The 18,629-nt window shown below is 38.6% G+C and overlaps 1 protein-coding gene across 2 annotated transcripts; it reads right to left on the bottom strand.

Annotated features, from left to right (window-relative positions):
- Nucleotides 1–163: 163 nt before the first annotated feature.
- Nucleotides 164–18,294, bottom strand: LOC144018109 (AP-2 complex subunit alpha-2-like). Of its 2 annotated transcripts, XM_077520259.1 has the most exons (23): nucleotides 18,046–18,294; nucleotides 17,027–17,095; nucleotides 16,774–16,916; nucleotides 15,463–15,656; nucleotides 15,189–15,318; nucleotides 14,059–14,160; nucleotides 13,876–13,984; nucleotides 12,687–12,837; nucleotides 11,502–11,670; nucleotides 11,097–11,234; nucleotides 9,908–10,090; nucleotides 9,745–9,842; nucleotides 8,057–8,288; nucleotides 6,931–7,116; nucleotides 6,745–6,831; nucleotides 4,387–4,550; nucleotides 4,176–4,258; nucleotides 3,994–4,082; nucleotides 3,060–3,184; nucleotides 1,933–2,049; nucleotides 1,775–1,844; nucleotides 1,291–1,425; nucleotides 164–727 (listed from the first exon to the last, which is right to left on the bottom strand). In XM_077520259.1, the coding sequence occupies exons 1-23, from the start codon at nucleotides 18,110–18,112 to the stop codon at nucleotides 650–652; spliced, it is 2,919 nt and encodes a 972-aa protein (XP_077376385.1). In that variant the 5' UTR covers nucleotides 18,113–18,294; the 3' UTR covers nucleotides 164–649. The 2 variants fall into 2 exon arrangements, with proteins under 2 accessions (XP_077376385.1, XP_077376384.1); XM_077520258.1 differs by lacking the exon at nucleotides 6,745–6,831.
- Nucleotides 18,295–18,629: the final 335 nt, after the last annotated feature.

Here is an 18,629-nt window from a genome sequence, read left to right as displayed (position 1 = left end):
ATGATGAAACTTACCTATATGCTAATGCTAATTGCTGCAAAATGCAAATGGATACAAATGTATTTTTTTTCCAGATGAAAGAAGATAATCTTTCTTTTGGTAGGTTCCATGTTTATATAGCACATTACAACTTTGCTCTAAAAATGATTTTTCGCACCTTACGCCATCTTCTCAATGACATTTTTATTAGTTGCATAGACGGATTATGAGTGGCTCTTTCTGAGGAGAAAGCTTTTATTCCCAAACAAAACAATTCTTAAGGCAGTGGAGGAACATTAGAAAATAGAGTGTGTGAAATGCATTCAGGTGGAAGTAGTGAAGGCAGTGTGCTAGTGTTTCACGTAAAAAAAAGGCACCATTGGGAGCTCCGGTACAAATTGTGCGTGTGCGTGTGTTGCTTTAAAAAGCCGGCGAACAACATACAGTGTTAAAGCGGCCTCTACGTGGTGATGTCATACTCACATGCAAAATAGTGACAAGATGGCACCATCCTTCTTTAAAAAAAACAACAACTCTGTAACAGTGTGCTCAGCCACAGGTCAGCACGCTGGGGGCGGTGCCAGTCAAAGGCCGTAAAGCTATGTGCCAAAAAATACGTTGGGACAAAAAAAAAAAAAAACAACAACTCACAAACTGTACAAAGAAGCTTCTAGAACTGATCTGAGAGCAGATCACAAAGTCTCTGAGACACGGTGTCACGGCTGGTCCGCAGAGTCAGACGATACATCTGACGAGAAGAGACACAAACACAGGCGCACGTTAAAATTCAAATTTTACTTATCTTAGTTTTAATTTCAAGGACAGAAGTAACCAGGGTCAGAAGCAGCTATGAAAATTTAAATAATTAGTTCCCTGAGTACCCCCCCCCCCCTTTTGAAAACTTTGTTAAATGGATCTATTATCAGCCATGTAATTTTTCAAAATGGCCGATGCCGATATTCGTCAGAATGCTGAATATCGGCGCATCTCTAGTCTAGTAATCACTAATTATCTTACATAGACCAGGCCGCACCTTACAGGAGGCTGTCATGTTTGCCGCCATCTTTCTGCTATGGATTCCCAAAGGTAAAGGACTTAGCCAACGTTGTAATTGGTTGGGAGGCTTACGAAGTGTTGTCTCTCTGAGGCATCATTTGTTGCATTCTATTAGTTCACCACTGGATGGTATTAAATTCTACACACTGACCCTTTAAGGAACTAAAATCAAACTCAAAGTCAACGTCTTCTTGCACGTGCATTTGTTTTTTAATGCGATGGGATGATGTAAAATTGTGTGTTTTTGATGTTTACCTGCGCCTGCGTATTGGGCTCCAGCCGGAGAAGACATCCCACCTGAGAAGTTTTGCTGTGAATGACGCCGGCGCCGACAAAGTTTGCCGGGTTGGGATCCACGCCCTCCAGCAGAGCCACGCCAAATCCTAAAATCTAACAAGTGACAAGTTGAGTGTTAACAACAAAACAAAATATGTTCATGTCAACAACCATCTCCACCAAAATATATAGTAATGGCTTGTCAACAAGTTAGCATGCTAATGCTAACTTAGCATGGTAATGCTAATGCTAAGTTAGCATGATAATGCTAAGTTTGCAAGCTAATGCTAATGATAGCTTAGCAAGCTAATGCTAAGTTAGCATGCTAATGCTAAGTTAGCATGCTAACTTATCATGTTAATGCTAGCTTAGCATGTTAATAATGTTAAGTTAGCATGCTAATGCTACCTTAGCATGCTTAGCAACAGGCTCAATTTTTCCCCAAAACGTGGCGAAAGCCGACCTTGGCCTTGGTGACCTCGATGTCCATCGGGTGTTTGGACTGGAAGATCTTCTGGACTTCCTGCTGCGGACTGGAAGAGAGGAAAATGGCTGAAGTGGCTTACAGCCGCCGGGTGGCTATTTTTGAGGCGTCTGTGTGCGTGCGCGTGAGACGCTCACAGGCCAAGCTGCTTCCAGCGCTGGAAGAAATCTTGCGACGTCATCTCAGTGGGCTGGAAGAACTTGTTGAGCATGACGGGGAGTTTGACGGAGATGCTTTGTGGGGCGCCGCCGTACCTGCGCACACACATCCGCCACTCTCTTTGTTATGAGAAAGTTGAAATTTTAGTCAGTTGCGCACCTTCGGTGTAGTACTACAGAAGCGATCCCACCAAAATTTGAAAGTATACAAAATCATTATTACAAGAAACATGTTGTCGTATTATGTAATATTTGTTAAGAAAATAAAATGTTACTTTCTATTTTAGGAGAATAAAATTGCAATGTGAGAAAATTAATAGATAAAATATAAATTTATGAGAATAACTTGAATAGTTTGAGAAAAAAAAGTTGTAATATGTGAAAAAAATCGTTTTATGAGGGGCAAAAATGTGAATTTATAGGAAAAGTCAAAGTTTTATGAGAAAACTAATAATTTCAGGAGATTCATTATGAAAAAAGTTGTCAAAGTTTTTTAAGTTTTTGTTTCGGGACAATAAAGCTAGAATATAAAAAAAAACAAGTCATAGTTTTACAACAACAGAAATTTGTAAAAGGAATTGTTAAATGAAGAAAAGGTCATTTTGGGAGGAAAAAAATACGGTAAAAACAATTTCAGAAGAGTAAAGTTAAAATATAGTTTTAAAGTAATACTGTTTCACAAGAGAAAAATGTAATTTCAGGAGAATCAACATGAGGAAAAAGTCTGCATTTTATGAGGAAAAAATGCTAACTTGTTATCAATAAGGTTAACATCGGAAAACAAGTCATGATTTATTTTTATTTTTTTTTGAAAAAAAATGTTGTTGCAGAAGAATGATGTAATATGAGAAAGTATTATTATATGCAGAAAAAAAAAAATCAGGTAGAAGCACAATTTCAATGGAAAAAAAGTTTAAATGTGACAAAAAAAAAGTCATTAACAAGTAAAACTTTTTCATAAATTTGCAAAAATCTGCAAAAATAGTTGCTATTTTGAGGGGAAAATGTTATTTCGTATTAAATATGGATGTAGCAAATACAATGTTTTAATTAAAAAGCAGCCACTTAGGGATGCAGCGAACATGAGCGAGCGTGGGACGACGTACCGGAAGTGGATGTCGAGCAGAGGGGCGTCGCTGAACTCCGACACGCACTCGATGTTGAGGATCTGCTGGACCTGAGCGCCGCCCTCGATTACGGGATCCACCGCCTTGGCGTGGACGTTCACTTGTGGATTCATTGTTAAAGAACAAACGGACAGGGAGGGGCCCCAAAATTGAACCCTGTGGAACACCACACGAGAGTGGAGCAGAGCGGGACGAAAAGCAACCACAAACAATTAATTGCTTGCAGCTACCACGAAAAAAAAAAAAAAAAACACATCTTAAGAAATTTGAATATGATCAAAATGATTTTAACTCATTCACTCCCAGCCATTTTCGCAGAAGAAATCCCCTTCACTCTCGGCCGTTTTACTGGATTTTGACATAAAGATGATTTGACTTGATTTTGCAAGGCTCTATTGCTATAAAAACATGGAAGTACCTACCAAAAGAAAGATTAAAGTCTCTTGTTTCATCAGGAAAAAAAAAGTATATTTCTATTTATTTCCGTTTTGCAGCAATTAGCATTAGAATATAGCTAAGTTTCATCATTATTCACAAATGTAATTAGAATTGTGAGTATTTGAGCTTTTTTTCCAACATGGACCTGGTTGATCTCATTTGTTCTGCTGCCACCTGCTGGCCGTTTGTGTAATAACTAACTACTATTTCTTCAACCGTTCTTTGCAGTTGAAAGGCTACATCAAAGCCTTCTGTATGCGCTAGCATAAAAAACAAAAAAAAAACAAAAAAAACGTATAAATACGTCTTTGGGACACTTAAAACATTTACAATTGAACATATTTATACATCTTTGGGAGAAAATGAGTAAAATATAGTAATTAGGTAGGAATTAGCCTTCTGAAATCAATTGACGAATGAAAAACAAAAACAAAAAAAAGAAAAAAGAAAAGAAAGTAGCATTAGAAAGGATATGAGCTTTGAGTGCGTCCTGGCTGGTCACCGACGAGGAGAAGCCGACAAACTGGCTGGACGTCTTGTTGCCAAAAAACACGTACATGCGACCTGGAGGACGAGTTTCATTGACCAATTTTAAGTGAACAAAACCAGAAAGTGTCCTTTTGGTAAGATTCCCAAAGAGGAATGAAAGCCGCTCACCCAAGTTCTGCCGGTACTCGGACTTCAGGCCAATCTGCAAAAGTTGATCCTCATAGAGAACACCGTTGTTCTTACACACAAACCTGCAGAAATAAATATCAGTTGAACTTATTGTTACACTTAAAAAAAAAAAAAAATTAAGAATCCTCATCGTGATTAAAAATTTCATGAATTCTGAGATTTATTGTGGCAGTTTTTGTCGGTTCCAAACCTGCTGAAACTCTCGTCGGACACGCCGGGGTCGGGGTTGGAGGCGAAGGCCGAGACGGGCTCCGGCGTGACGTCCGAGAAGACGTCCACCAGCAGACTGGAGCCGCCGGTGGTGGCGGGCGGCGAGTTCAGGTTGAGCAGGTCGTTGAAGGGATGCGCCAAGTTCTGCGTGGCGGGTGGGGCGACGCGTCAGTCCAAATTCATTTCCGCACAAACGTTCCCGGCAAAGTTTGAAGTTGCGTAGCGCAGAGCCAAAAATTACGCTGGAAAACTTGACAATGACCCAAACAATGAGAAGCAATGCTAGCTTTGGGGATAAGCAGTTTACACACAATTAGTTCTCAAACATTCTTACCTGGTTAAATAAAGGTTGAAAAAAAAAAAACGTGCCAGTTTTTAGGTCATTCACTGCTAAGTAGCGTTAGTTTTGTCTGTCTCAGTTTTAGTCCAATTTCAGTGACGCTTGTTAGCTTTTATTAGGGATGTAACGATATCCAAACGTCACGATACGATATTATGACGATACGAAGCTCACGATACGATAATTATCACGATATTGTGATGACGTCGTTATGTTTCATTATTTGTATGTTCTTATTATTATGTTATGTTGTTTTCCTCCACATATTGACTCGGTTCACTATTACCTGTCCATTCCTTTGACAATTAGCATGGATTTTAAACATAGAAGGGCCAAAACATCCCTAATGAAAATTAAATTGCACTAAAAAACTAGCCACCAGAGGGTGCTACAACTGCACAAAATGTAAATCCGATGTGTTGCATTTAAATATCGTGAACATGACGACGACGATATCGCGCTTATCGTTACATCCCTAGTTTTTATCACAGTTAGTCAACCTCATCGCATTTTTATTTAGTCCGTTTTTTGTCGACTATGAATCGAGCATTTTACTCTTTATTGGTAGTCCAAGAAAACGTAATTTTATTCATCTAGTTTTAGTCAACAAAAACTGTCAACGTCTTAGTCTAGTTTGAGTTCGTCAGGACAACCATTTTACCCCTGTATATTTTTCTTGTCAGCAAATTTATTGAACCTTTCCGGATTTAAAACTATTTCACGTCAAATTTTTCTCATCTTTTTGATGAAAAACAACTTGACACACAATTACAGTGGCTACTATGGCTCCATGCTATCAGCTAGTAAGTTAGCTAGCATTAGTTAGCAGTCGCATTAAACATTATTGTTGGAACGTGATAGCCGTTATTCATGCTACGTTAAAATGTTTCCTTTGACTGTGTCACACGAGTGTCAGACGTGACAGATTAGCAGAGACAAAATTTTACAAAATCATATTTTCGTCTCGTTTTTGTTCATGAACTAAGTGAAGTACATGTTCGTCTTGTCTTCATTCGTCAACGAAAATGCAGACTGATTTAGTCCCGGTTTTTGTTTATTAATGAGGGTTGTAGTCTAGTCTAGTCTAATTTGAGTCTGGTGAAAAATGTGTCTTGACAAAATTGACACTACTGCCAAGGACCTTCTTCGTCAACTGGACAAATCTAATCAAAATCAAATTTACGTGTTAATTTGTCAAAAGTTGCCACGTCGAAATAAAAACAACAACAACAACAACAACAACAACAACATTGCTATGCTAATGCCTTAGCCACGGGGAATAGAAATACAGGAAGAGGTAGTTGCGTTACATAAAATGCGCAATTACTTTAGTAAGTATTAAAGAAAAAAAAAAAAGGCGGGTTAACTCATTCACTCCCAGTCATTTTCGCTGAAGCAACAAGCCCATTCGCTCCAGGCTGTTTTACTGGATTCTGACTGATTTTGCAAGGCCCAGAACCTACCAAAAGAAAGATTAGAGTCTCTTCTTTCATCAGGAAAAAAAATGTATATTTCTATCTGTTTCAGTTTTGAAGCAATTAGCATTAGAATATAGCTCACTTTCATCATTAATCACAAATCTGTTTAAAACACTGGGGAACAGAGCCTTTTGCAACATGGCCCTGGTTGATCTCTTATACTCTGCTGCCACCTGATGGCCGTTTTTGTCATAACTACCATTGATTTAAGCGTTCTCTTTAGTTTAGAGGTTGCATCAAAGCCTTCTGTATGCTCTTACATGAAAAATAAAAATAAAACATAAAAAAACAATATGTTTTTGGGACTATGGCAATATTTAAAATAAAACGTATTTATACGTTTTTGGGAGCAAATGGGTTAATGTGATCATTTTAGCAAGTCACAGCACTGCAAACGTCATGACGCAATCATCGGCCACAATATTAGGTACACCGTCATTCTTGCGTGTGATTTGTGCAGCTGTATCTAATGTCGTGGCCGATGATACGAGAGGCCCGATGCCGGATTGCCGGATTGTACCAGCGTGCCGGCAGAGAGCATGATGGGAATAGAGTGGGCGGGACGCGGCCTATTGGCGAGAGGCGCCATCGTCACTGAAGGAGAGGACTGATGGCGGGAGGACATAAAAAAAGGAGGAAAAAGGAGAAGAAGTGCAAGTCAGCATGAAGACAAAAAAGAAAAGCGAGCGTGCGACTTTGCCGTTACCGCGGTGGCGTCGGTGTCGCCGCCGCCGCCGCCGTTCTCGCCGTTGTTGTGTTCCGTAGCGCCGTTCACGTTGCGCTTCGTGTCGTTGATGCCGGGCACGTTACCGGGTCCTTTCTTCTTCTTCAACTTGGCCAGGATGGAAGACTCCCTCTCTGGGAAAGGAGGCATTTCCTCCAAGACGGTGGCCTGTGAAGGCAAAAAAAAAAAAAAAAAAAAAAAGTAACAAAATAGTGCGGATACATCAAATACGTTCATTTATCTTTAAAAGGCTGTAATTGCATTATGATACCATTATCCTTGTATTAGTTGTAAAATGATGTGAAAATTGCAATTTTATCCTTATTGTCAAGCAAAATTTCTTATTGTGAGAGGCTTATTTGCGAGAATTGTTCAATTATCTGCGTGCTGCTTCAAGTATCCTTTCATTGCCTCTAAAACCCCAACTATCGATGTTGCTAGCGTCGCATTGTTTTTTTAATACAAAATGTGTCATTTTCTTTGTATTATATTTCGTTGGCGTGTAAACTTGAAGCCTCTTCCTTGATTAATTGTTCCCTCTTTGCCAAACCGCTGCTCATTTTTGAAAAGCTCTTAAAGGGATACTTGACACATTGAGCCATTTTCAGCAGTGAAAAGTTAATATTTTGTCGATAATTAATGTGGCAACGTCATTATTTTTCACGTACAATTAGTACCTTTTAAAAAGTCATTTTTTCTACTTGCTGTCGACTGATGATGACATCACCTGTGCTGAGGAAGTAGGTCACGACCAATCATGGCTCAGTTTACTGACCAAACCCAGAAAACAGGTGAGCCATGATTGGGCGTCACCTACTTCCTCAGCACAGGTGATGTCATCATCAGTCGACAGCAAGTAGAAAATTTACTTTTTAAAGGTACTAATTGTACATGAAAAATAATGAGGTTATCAAATTCATTCTGGACAAAATATTAACTTTTCACTGCTGAAAATTGTTCAACGAGTCAAGCATCCCTTCAATTGGGGTCACTCATATGTCAAAGCACGCATCTCAGATCCTCTCAAAAAGATGATGATGTATCACGAGGAAAAAAAAACGCGCAACCAGAGCAGCAGTTGAAGATTGGAAAGCGTGTCGTCACGCACCAGGATGTCGGTGGTGGCGATGCAGCTGAGCCTCAGGTACTCCACGGCTCTCTGCTGCAGCTCCACGTCGGCGTTGCGGAGCTGGCTGTCCGAGCGCAGGACCTCCTGGATGGTGCCCTTCACCTCCGGGAACAGGTTGATGAACTTGATGTAGGCAGACAGCAGCAGCGCCCGCGTGGGCACCGAGCACAGGTGGAACTTGGAGTGCAGCAGGTTGAACTGGACCAGAGGGCTGACGGACGACAACAAGCACCACATGGGAAGACTTAGCAATATTTGCCGATATTTGGTATTTTGACAAATATCGGCATCGGCCTTTTTTACGAATCTGAAGGCCGATGAAGCGGGCGTCTCATTGAGCGGTGAATGTTTGCGAACGTAACAAATTTTGTGTGCTGACAATTTTTACTTGTTGCAAAGACATTTCGAACATATTGAGAGAATTTTTTACTGCCTGTGAAGATCTTTTGAAACCTTTTACGAACCCTGACGAAAACCCAAAATTAGATACAGGGAACTTTTCACTGGGAAGTCTCAACACTTTAATTTATATAAAAAATAAATAAATAAATAAATAAAAAATAGAAATAAAAAAACTAAATTAACTCATTCACTCCCAAAAACGTATTTATACGTTGTTGTTTTTTTGTTTTTTTTGTTTTGTTTTTTAAATTAAGTTTTTGTATGCTAGAGCATTATGAAGGCTTTGATGCAGTTTCTGACCTGAAGAGGTCGCTTAAAGCAATGGTAGTTATACAAATAAAAAAAAAAAAATGGCCAGTAGGTGGCAGCAAAGTATAATAGATCAGCCAGGGCCATGTTACAACGAGCTCTTTTTCCCAGTATTTTCAACAGGTTTGTGAATGATGATGAAACTTTGCTAATTCTAATGCTAATTGCTGCAAAATGTAAAAACAGATACAAATATACTTTTTTTTTCTGATGAAAGGTTCCATTATAAAATTATATATAGTTATATAGAACATGAAAATAGCTGGGAGTGAATGAGTTAAGAAATTATGTTGAAATTTTGGAAAACTATTTACAGTAGAACACTTTAGAAAACTATTTATTTACTTGCTTAGTTTTTTATTTAGCTTAATGATAGCCAATGATCCTGGAAACTCCCTACAATTTCTACTTCTGTTAACATTTTTTTTAAACAGAACTATCTATTATTTATATGTTTAAAATGAAAATAAAAAGTGTTTTTTTATTATTCTTTTTTTTACGCTATTATTTTCTCTTTTATTGCAAATGAATATCGGCTTGAAATATCGGTTATCGGCCTCCTTGACTACTAATAATCGGTATCGGCCCTGAAAAAAAAACACTTCGGTTTATCACTAATAAAGTTCCAGATATGGGGGTTACTAATTAACACATCTTGTTTGTAATCAATGGCCCACAGAGAGCATTTTGTAGTATAGTATTTTGTAGTAAAGATGTTCTTACATACCTGTTGGGGTGCACTCATTTATGCTGAGCACTGTATATGGTATCACAATGATAATGGGCCTCCAAAGAGAAAAAAAATAAAAATTGCTAACAAAACCCCCATTTCAAGACATTGTCATGCCAATAAAGGATTCAATGATTTTGTGCCTTTAAAGACTTTGGTTTGGTTTGGTTTATTCATTTTTTCCTTTCGGACAAACGCTAAATGTGGATGATTTTGGAGTCGGTACCTGGAGCGCGGATCTCCAGCAATCAAGTTGCCAAACTCGCCCAGGATGTAGCCTCCCACTTTCACCAAGTTCTCGTGGCAGGCGGGCGCCTGAAGAGCCTAGCGGGAAATCACAAACCGTGACCGACATCCAAGTCCAGGACGGCGCGTCTGGATGGTCTCACCTCGAAGACGGTCTTGGCGGCGTAGCCCTGCACGTCGTCTCGGTTGATGACGATCTGGATGACGCGATACCACACTTCCTCGCTCACGTGGTCCCCGGCCATGCGAATCAGGTTGAGGATGGTGTCCACGTACCAGGTGTAGTCCACTGCATACTTCTCGGCCAGGATGGCCACCTTGAGCACCTGGCGGAAGACATAAGAGAGGAAACTATCAAATATGATATGCCGTGGTTATAGAAAGTGTACACACCCCTGTTCAAATGCCTGGATGTTGTGATGTGAAGTTAAATCATTTCAAAACTTTTTTTTTTTCACCATTTGCAAGATAACCTGTACATTTTTTAAAGCCTTGAAAGGGACTTGCAAAAGTGTGCACACCCACTCTAGTAAATAAAAATGTAGCTGTGTTCAGAATTCAAACTAAGCACACATCTATAACTAAATAACTAATTTGCTCCCAAAAATGTATGAATAAATATTAAATGTTTTAAGTGTCCCAAAGACGTATTTATACGTTTTTTTATGCTAGCACATACAGAAGGCTTTGATGCAGCCTAAAATGGTAGTTATTACACAAACGGCCGGCAGGTGGCAGCAGAGCAAAGGCGATCAAGCAGGGCCATGTTGAAAAAAGTTCAAATACTCACAATTCGAATTAGATTTGTGAAAAATTATGAAACTTAGCTATATTCTATCGCTATTTGCTGCAAAACGGAAAAAGATAGAAATATTTTTTTTCCCTTGATGAAAAAAATAGATTTTAAATCTTTCTTTTGGTACGTTCCATGTTTTTATAGCAATAGTGGGCCTCGCAAAATCAGTCAAAATCCAGTAAAACAGCCAGGAGTGAGGGGGGTTGCTTCTGTGAAAATGGCTGCCAGTCACTTAGTTAAAGCCCCTGGAAATAATGGCAACTAAAGTTCATAAGTTCAAGTAGGCCTTTCCTGACATGTTTCCTGACTGGTATTTTGAACTGTTCGTAATTCCCTGCAACTTGACGAAGTCCAATTGAGTTGTCAGGTATTAGTTTACATTAATGGATGTTTTGAAATTATTCATTTTGCTCTTATTTATGTTTTTGTTTTTTTGTTTTTTTTGTTTAAGGCAGTTGAACAAAGACCTGTAGACTTTTCATATCTACTTTAGTATGACTCATTTCTGAACAAGTAATTTTTTTGCCGTGACATACTATCTCCTCTCTGATGGAGTAGTCGGCGTTCTCCAGGTAGCTCAGCATCTCCGCCACGATCTGCTTGGCGTTGCTGCGGTCGCACATGGCGTAGAGAAGGTCCACCGCACGCTGCCGAACGCTCACGTCTCGCTCCGTCTGCCACAAAACAAGCACAGAAATGTTCCAAACTAAAAAAATTCTCCAAAAAACACGCATAAACTATATTTACTATAGTCACACATAAAACGGGAAAAAACATTTATTTATTTATTTATTTATTTTAATCCACAATTCAAACTGGCAGGCGCCGAACTACGGGTATAGTGTTGTCTGTAATTTTGATGTTGATGCTTGCACATAATCTCTTTAAAATATGCATGCACAACATTTTCAGTTGTATTTCTGCAATGAGCCATGGCTGACCTTGAGAGCGTTGATGACCGTGTCGATGTGCGTCTTGACGGCCTCGTGGGAGAACTCGGAGCTGGCCAGCGTGCACATGCTCTCCAAGGCCAAGTAGCGCAGGTTGGTCTCGCGGTGCTGCAAGAACTGACCCAATTGGTTGCACGCTCGCACCAGCAAGGTGGGCTCACTGTTTGGACAACAACACAGGAAGAAATTGTAAATCCTTTCAAGGGCGCATTTGATCAAGTCAGAGCGATTCAGAAAACAGGGCAAAAAAAAGCTTGAATGACGACTTCAGCCTTCTTCTCAAATGCATTACCGTTGTTTGTACGGAAGCGTATTGCATTCAGTTGGGGAAAAAAAAAAACTCCTGTTTTTCTGACTAATTCTTTGGGGGGAGTTTTGAGTATTTTTTTCCTGTTCTTTTTTTTTTCAATATTTTTTTCTGTTTTATTGAGTATTTTTTTTCTGTCAAAAAAATTACTCAGAAAAACAGGAGAAAAAAATATTCAGAAAACAGGGGGGAAACCATTATTTAAAAAAAAAAAAAAAACAGAAAAAAATTATGCCAAAAAACACAGCACAAACTTCTGTTTTTCAGAGTATTTTATTTATTTATTTATTTTTTATTTTTTTTTTACCTCTGAACTCCAAGTGTATGGGCTATCGGCTATCCAGTCATATACACAGATCAGTGGTCTGCAACAGGTCACTTGGGAGTTCAAAGGTTAAAAAAAAATAAAATAAAAATACTCTGAAAAACAGAAGTTGGTGCTGTTTTTTGGAATATATATTTTTTCCTTTTTTTTTTCTTTTTTTTTTTAATGTTTCCCCCCTGTTTTTCTGAGTAATTGTTCCTCATGTTTTTAAAACAGAAAAAAATACTCAAAAAAACAAAAAACAAAGCTCCACCCCAAAAAAATGTGTCAGAAAAACAGGAGTTTTTTTTTTCTTCCCAAGTGAATGCAATAAAAAAAATAAAAAAAATAAAAAAAATAAAAAAAATAAAAAATACGTGAGGCCAAAAATCTAATTCTACACTTGAATTTTTCGGGCAACTCCAAACACGAGTTTTTAATCATGTTTTCAGTTCAAGTAAGCCTCAAAAGTTAATCGAGTTGCCCGGAAATACGCTGAAGCATTTACCGTGGTTTAACCAATATTGTTGACATTGTCTATTTAGTGTTTGCTGAAGTTTTGGACCTGTCGTGGTGGATGATGAGCGAAATAGCTTCAAAGAGAACGGCGTTCTTGGCGTTGGAGTGCTGAACCTTCTTGGACTTGGGAGGCTCCTGGGCTTTGTTCAAGATGGTCTCCAGACATTCGGTCAAGCGACTTCGCAGCGCCGCGTCCTCTGTGGATGACAACAGAAAGATAACTCAACTACTTCACTTTATGGTATCAACAAGTTGGGAGTTTGATTAAAAACGATAAACAACTTGATTTTAAAATAGAAGAACCAAGTCATTTATAGATGAGATACAAAAAAAGGGTTGTAATGTCTACCAGTATGTAATATATAAAATTATAAACAATGCTCGCTCTTTTTTCACTCTTTTTTATTATTTAATCATAATGAATTGTCCATTTATTTATGAAACAAAAAACTGTTTTTACTTGCTTTTTTTATTTTCCTAATTTTACATGTGAAATCATATTCCTGCTAAATTTTGATGTGATTAAAATTTACTTGATTATAATTATTCAACCAATTATTTAATTAAATACATTTGTAATATGTTCTAATAAAAGTGTTTCGATTTAGTTTATTTTAACCATAAAGTTGGAAATACCCAAGTTGAATTCTATGTAAATTTAATTTAATGAATTAACAACATACGGGGTGATTCAAAAATAATGACCCCATTTCATGATCAAATATTCTATGAAGGAAATATAGCAAAAAAAAAAACAAAAAAAAGATTAAAAACCGTATAAATACGTCTTTGGGGGCATAGTAATATTTAAAATAGAACGTATTTATACGTTTTGGAGAGCAAATAAGGGAACAATTTTTGGCATGGAAGAATTGAATTAACTACAAATCTACTTTAAGTTCATTTTAAATATTGACTGAAATGGTAAGTTATGTATGATTATATGAACACTGTTTTGTGGTTGTTTCAGATGCTTTCAGAATATAAACATGACAACATCATTGCCTTTTTCGAGTAAACATAAAAGGATGCTAACAGATTCCAAATGTGTATCGACAGGCGCAATAATTGAAATTTACTCTAATTAACCGCATCTATACGTCCTATTGAGCTTCGGTGTTTACAACTGACCGTGGAATTTAATTAACTTGGAAATCCACTGGACCTAAATGAAATATTAATGTTACTAATCACATCGCATCACGCACATGTGCAAAGACGTAAAGAATAAATACCAGGCGGAGGGTAGCACTGCAGCAATCTCAGCAGTTTCACGGAGAGCCACGGCGCCGCCACAAAGTAGTACGTGTAGTCTTGAAGGTCGATGGAGGCCGACGTCACAATCTGTGCAAAACATTTTTAAAATTTCATTAAAAGCAGATCTCGCCCCCCCCCCCTAGCTGCCGAGTGACACCCACCCTGCTGAGCCGGGCCACCGCCAGCGACACGGACGTTTTGAAATCATCCGGACTCTTTTGGGCCAGCCTGCTGATGAGGCTGGTGGCCGCCGTCACCACGCCCTGAAAAAAAAACTAAACGTGATTGTTGGGTCTTGGAAAGAACCAAAATAAACCGAAAAATTCTGAAGCCATGTTAGCATTGTAAATGACAATCTCTTCTTGATTGCCTTACCTGGATAAATAAAGGTTAAATGAAAAAAAAATGCCTGCTTCAAAACAAAATGACAAAACTCTTTTCAAGCATGGCGTCGTCAGATTAGATTAGAATAAGTAATTGGTAAAAATACTATACTTGTATTAGGTCTGTGCAATTAATCCAAAGTCAATTACAATTTCAATGATTACACTACACAATTACAAATTAAACAATCGTAAAACGTAAAAAAAAAGAAAAGAAGAAGTAGTAGTAGAAGTAGAAGAAGAAGAATTCAAGATTCAGTGACAGCAGCCTCAATTTGATATGGCAGACAAGAAGCCGGAGAACCTGCCAGCCTTTCAAGAGAAAGAAAAAAAAACAACCTAATCTGATCTCTAGGGATGTCACGATAAGGGCAATATCGTGATATTAAAACTGCCACAATATCGTCGTCGTCATGTTCACAATATTTAAAAGGGACACATCTGTTAAAAAAAAAAAAAAAAAAAAAGTCAGGTTGATTTTCATTTGTGCAGTTCTAGCACCCTCTAGTGGCTAGTTTATTAGTGCAATTAAATTTTCATTAGGGATGTTTTGGCCTTCTATGGTTAAAATATATGCTAATTGTCAGGTGAGGGGGAACCGAATTTGCTTGTGAAGCAATAAAAATGCAAATAAGTGCCTCAATATTGCTATTAGAGATTGTAGGTGGTTTATATGTATTGCTGTTATGTACAAAAAAGCACAATATGGTGCTTTTTTTAGGATGAGCTCTTTTTCTTTTCTTTTCTTACAATATTGGGATCTTTTTTATTAAATATCGCCATCTCCCCCACAATATCGTGATAATTATCGTATCGTGACGTTCATATCATGATATTCGGATATCGTTACATCCTTACTGATGATCTCTGGCCCCTTCAGGTTTTGTCGTGGGTGTAAGAAGTGTTACCAGATGCTGGTCGTTGAGCAGGTGGACCACCCTGGACGTCCACTCGCCCATGGACACCAGGTCAGGTGACGTCTTGTTGAGGCGAAGGAGGCAAAGCGCCGCGCTCTGCTTCACGCTGTCCATCGTGTCCCTGAATTGCACAAAAAAAAACAAAAAAAAAAACAAGCAGCTCAGTCTCTGTAAGAAGGCCTCTCAAACTTTAGGCGAGACATTTGTTCTTCATCAAGCGACATCATTTGCTGTATATCTTGCGCGGCACGGAGACGACACGCACCCGGCCACGAGGATGCGCGGGATGTCGGTGGCGAAGGCCTCGGCCATCTCGCGGCTGCCCACGTTGGCGATGCAGTGCAGCGCCAGGTTCATGAAGGTGGGGTTGCGGCTGCTCAGGTCGTTCTTGATGGCGTTGTTGATCAGGCGGATCAGGTCGCTGTTGGAGTTGACCAGCACCGAGATGAACAGGTAACCCTGAAGGCAACGCGGGGGCAAAATGAAACATTAACGGACAATTCTGTCAGATTTTTTTATATATATATATATATATATATATATATATATATATATATATATATATATATATATATACACACAACGTGCTTCGGGCTAGTGTTCATTTTGTCTGCAATTTTTAAATTTAGTCCAACTTCATTTTTATTTCGTCCATTTTTAGTCAACTAAAAATCCGACATTTTAGTCGAAAACAAAATGGCATTTTATTCGTCTAGTTTTACTCAACAAAAAACTGTCAACATTTTAGTCTAGTTTTAGTCAGGACAACCATTTTAACCCTGTACATTTTTTGCCAGCAGATTATATTGAATCCTTTCAGATCTAAAACTATTTCACATAACTTTTTCTCATCTTTTTGATGAAAAAATACTTCACATTCACTTCAATTACAGTGGCTACTATGGCTCATGCAATTAGCTAGTAAGTTAGCTAGCATTAGTTAGCAGTCGCATTAACATTATTGCTGGAACGTTATAGCTGTTGAATTAATAAGTTATAACTATATATATATAAATAAAAAAATTTAACCTTTCACCGTGAATCCACTTCCTGTCTGTCCCATTTGTTGTGTGTCACAGACGTGACAGATTATCAAAGACAAGATTTTACAAAATCATATAATATCCGTCTCGTTTTTGTTCATGAACTAAAATGTCCATAGATTTCAGTCCAGTTTTTATTAAGGGAAGGACATTTCCGTCCCGTCTTCATTAGTCGACAAAAATGGAAACTGATTTAGTCCCAGTTGTTTATTAAAGGGGGTTTTAGTCTACATGTTCAAAAAGTCTGGTTGATTTCCATTTGTGCAGTTCTAGCACCCTCTGGTGGCTAGTTTTTTAGTGCAATTGAATTTTCATTAGGGATGTTTTGGCCCTCCTATGTTCAAATTCTACACCAATTGTCAGATGAAGGGGAGCGTAATATGCCAACCTTTTTTAAAATATCGCCAACCTCCCCACAATATCATCATAATTATCGTGCTCGTAAGCTTCATATTATGATAATATCTTTTTGTGGTGTTTAGATATCATTACATCCCTCATAATAACATCATTTTTACCAGTTTGAGGCTTACAATTTGTTTCTCTGTGTACTTGTTTGAGCTGAGCAGGTTGACGGCCTCCATGTGTCCGAAGTCAATATCGTGGCCCAGGAGGAAGATGAAGAGCAGCTTGCACACGTACTTTTTCTTGCTGTAGCCGTCCAGAGCCTTGTCGCCTGCACACGCATGAATTCTCTTTAATGTGCCCGGTTCGGAGGACATTTCAACCGGAGAGGGACAAATGAATATAGCTATGTTCAAGCAAGCACTCGTTGCCTCAAGTTACCTTTGAATTTTGATCGGATGTTGGCCAGTTCCTTGTTGATCCTTTTGATTTCTGCCTCTTTACTTTTACCTGAAAGCAAACCCCAAAATTTCAAGTTACAATATCAAAGATGATCAAATTCCTCTTGGATCAATTCATGTTTGGCGCAGATGATTGACAGGTAAAAGTATATTTTCAAGATAGCTATCTCACATTTGCTTACAATTTCAAGACTGTTGCCAGGAGTTGCCATTGTGATGTTAATATGATATTTCAAATATCAAAGTCATTCAATATACCCTAAAGAAAGTTCAGTCATCGTCATGTCGAGTGAATTTTCCGTATTGTTTATGGAATGGGTTAAGTTATATAGAGAAAAGTAAGTACAATTAATGCTCGGCCACTTTGTGAAATGTTAATTTGATGATGATGTTTACGAAGGGGTTGATTATTACATCAGATATTTTCAGTTTATTAGACATAATGATTCTTTTCAATCAAATATCCCTTGTTTTGTTAAAGGGGACCTTTATGTCACTTATTTCCACATTATCAGCAAAGGGAAAAAAAACAAACAGACCGCATCACATTTCCTGTTAATTTGTAATATGATACCCAAACAATACTGTGTGACTCAAACTTGTCACAAAAGCTATTATCTCTCAGTCAAGTATGAATTTATGCATTAAATCGAGTAAAACAGTGACAGGTGAGTACATTTCGAATGGGTCACTATTTTCAAATATTCTTGAAAGGACTTGTGTAATTTTCAAAGTGTGACTTTTGCTTGCCAAAAGTGGCGATCACGCCCTTCGACGTGAAAATAGCAGCTTGCAGCTAGCAGCTAATTAGCTCGCCGGCTAGCTGTCAAAAAGTCTGGGATTTATTTGAACTTCACATTTACGATTTATAAGCGTGTGAAGACCCGGAGACATCCGGATTCACTCCATCATGTCCACAAACGACTCCTCGCTTGCAGTTGAACACGTCATAAAGTCTGCTTTTATGTTATCTGGGCGGCTAAAGTAAGACAAACTTACAGTTCCTGATGTCGGAGATGAACACGGCCAGGCCGCGCATTCCGTCCCCTTTCGACACCGCCGGCATGTCGTTGTTTCCTCCGCTAAGGCCACACGTCCCGTCCCGTCCCCTCGTCCACACTCGCTCCCCACCGAGCAGCAGACGGCGACTTTCCGCGCTGTAGTGTAGCCGGCCAGCAAGCGACGACGGGCGGCTTGAGCGACTTCAGCGTCCCCGCAAGGACCCAGACACAGGAAGCACATGGGCCGCGATCCGTATCAAGAGAGATGTGACCTCCCGCATGGGCCGCGCACGATTTTGTTCACCACAAACTGCCTTGGCATATGGGAATCCGTGTTCGATTCGATTCGATTCGAAACCAAAAATAATTCAATTCAATTCAATTAAAAAAAATATTTCATTCTTTACAAAAGAAATGAAAAGGGAAAGAAAGAATTAAAACTTGTGGTATTTGCCCCTGATCAGAAAATAAAATAAAAATGGGGAAAAAAAATAAATAAATAAAAAAAACATTAAAAGGAACCCCGGCTGCCATGACAGTTTGCTCTATATTATTTATTTGGTTGTCCAGGCTCCGGCCTTC

Source organism: Festucalex cinctus, chromosome 4 (genome assembly GCF_051991245.1).
Source record: "Festucalex cinctus isolate MCC-2025b chromosome 4, RoL_Fcin_1.0, whole genome shotgun sequence".
Lineage (NCBI taxonomy): Eukaryota > Metazoa > Chordata > Actinopteri > Syngnathiformes > Syngnathidae > Festucalex > Festucalex cinctus.
This window is presented reverse-complemented; position numbering and strand designations above follow the sequence as displayed.

What these genes read in the sequence shown, in the direction of transcription:
- LOC144018109 (XM_077520259.1), bottom strand. Translation starts at nt 18,112, where the DNA reads ATGCCGGCGGTGTCGAAAGGGGACGGAATGCGCGGCCTGGCCGTGTTC. An exon ending in CTGCTCGACATCCACTTCCG is followed by an intron (nt 2,050 to 3,059) that starts GTACGTCGTCCC and finishes GTGTGTGCGCAG; the next exon opens with GTACGGCGGCGCCCCACAAA. An exon ending in AGCCCAATACGCAGGCGCAG is followed by an intron (nt 728 to 1,290) that starts GTAAACATCAAA and finishes TCTTCTCGTCAG; the next exon opens with ATGTATCGTCTGACTCTGCG.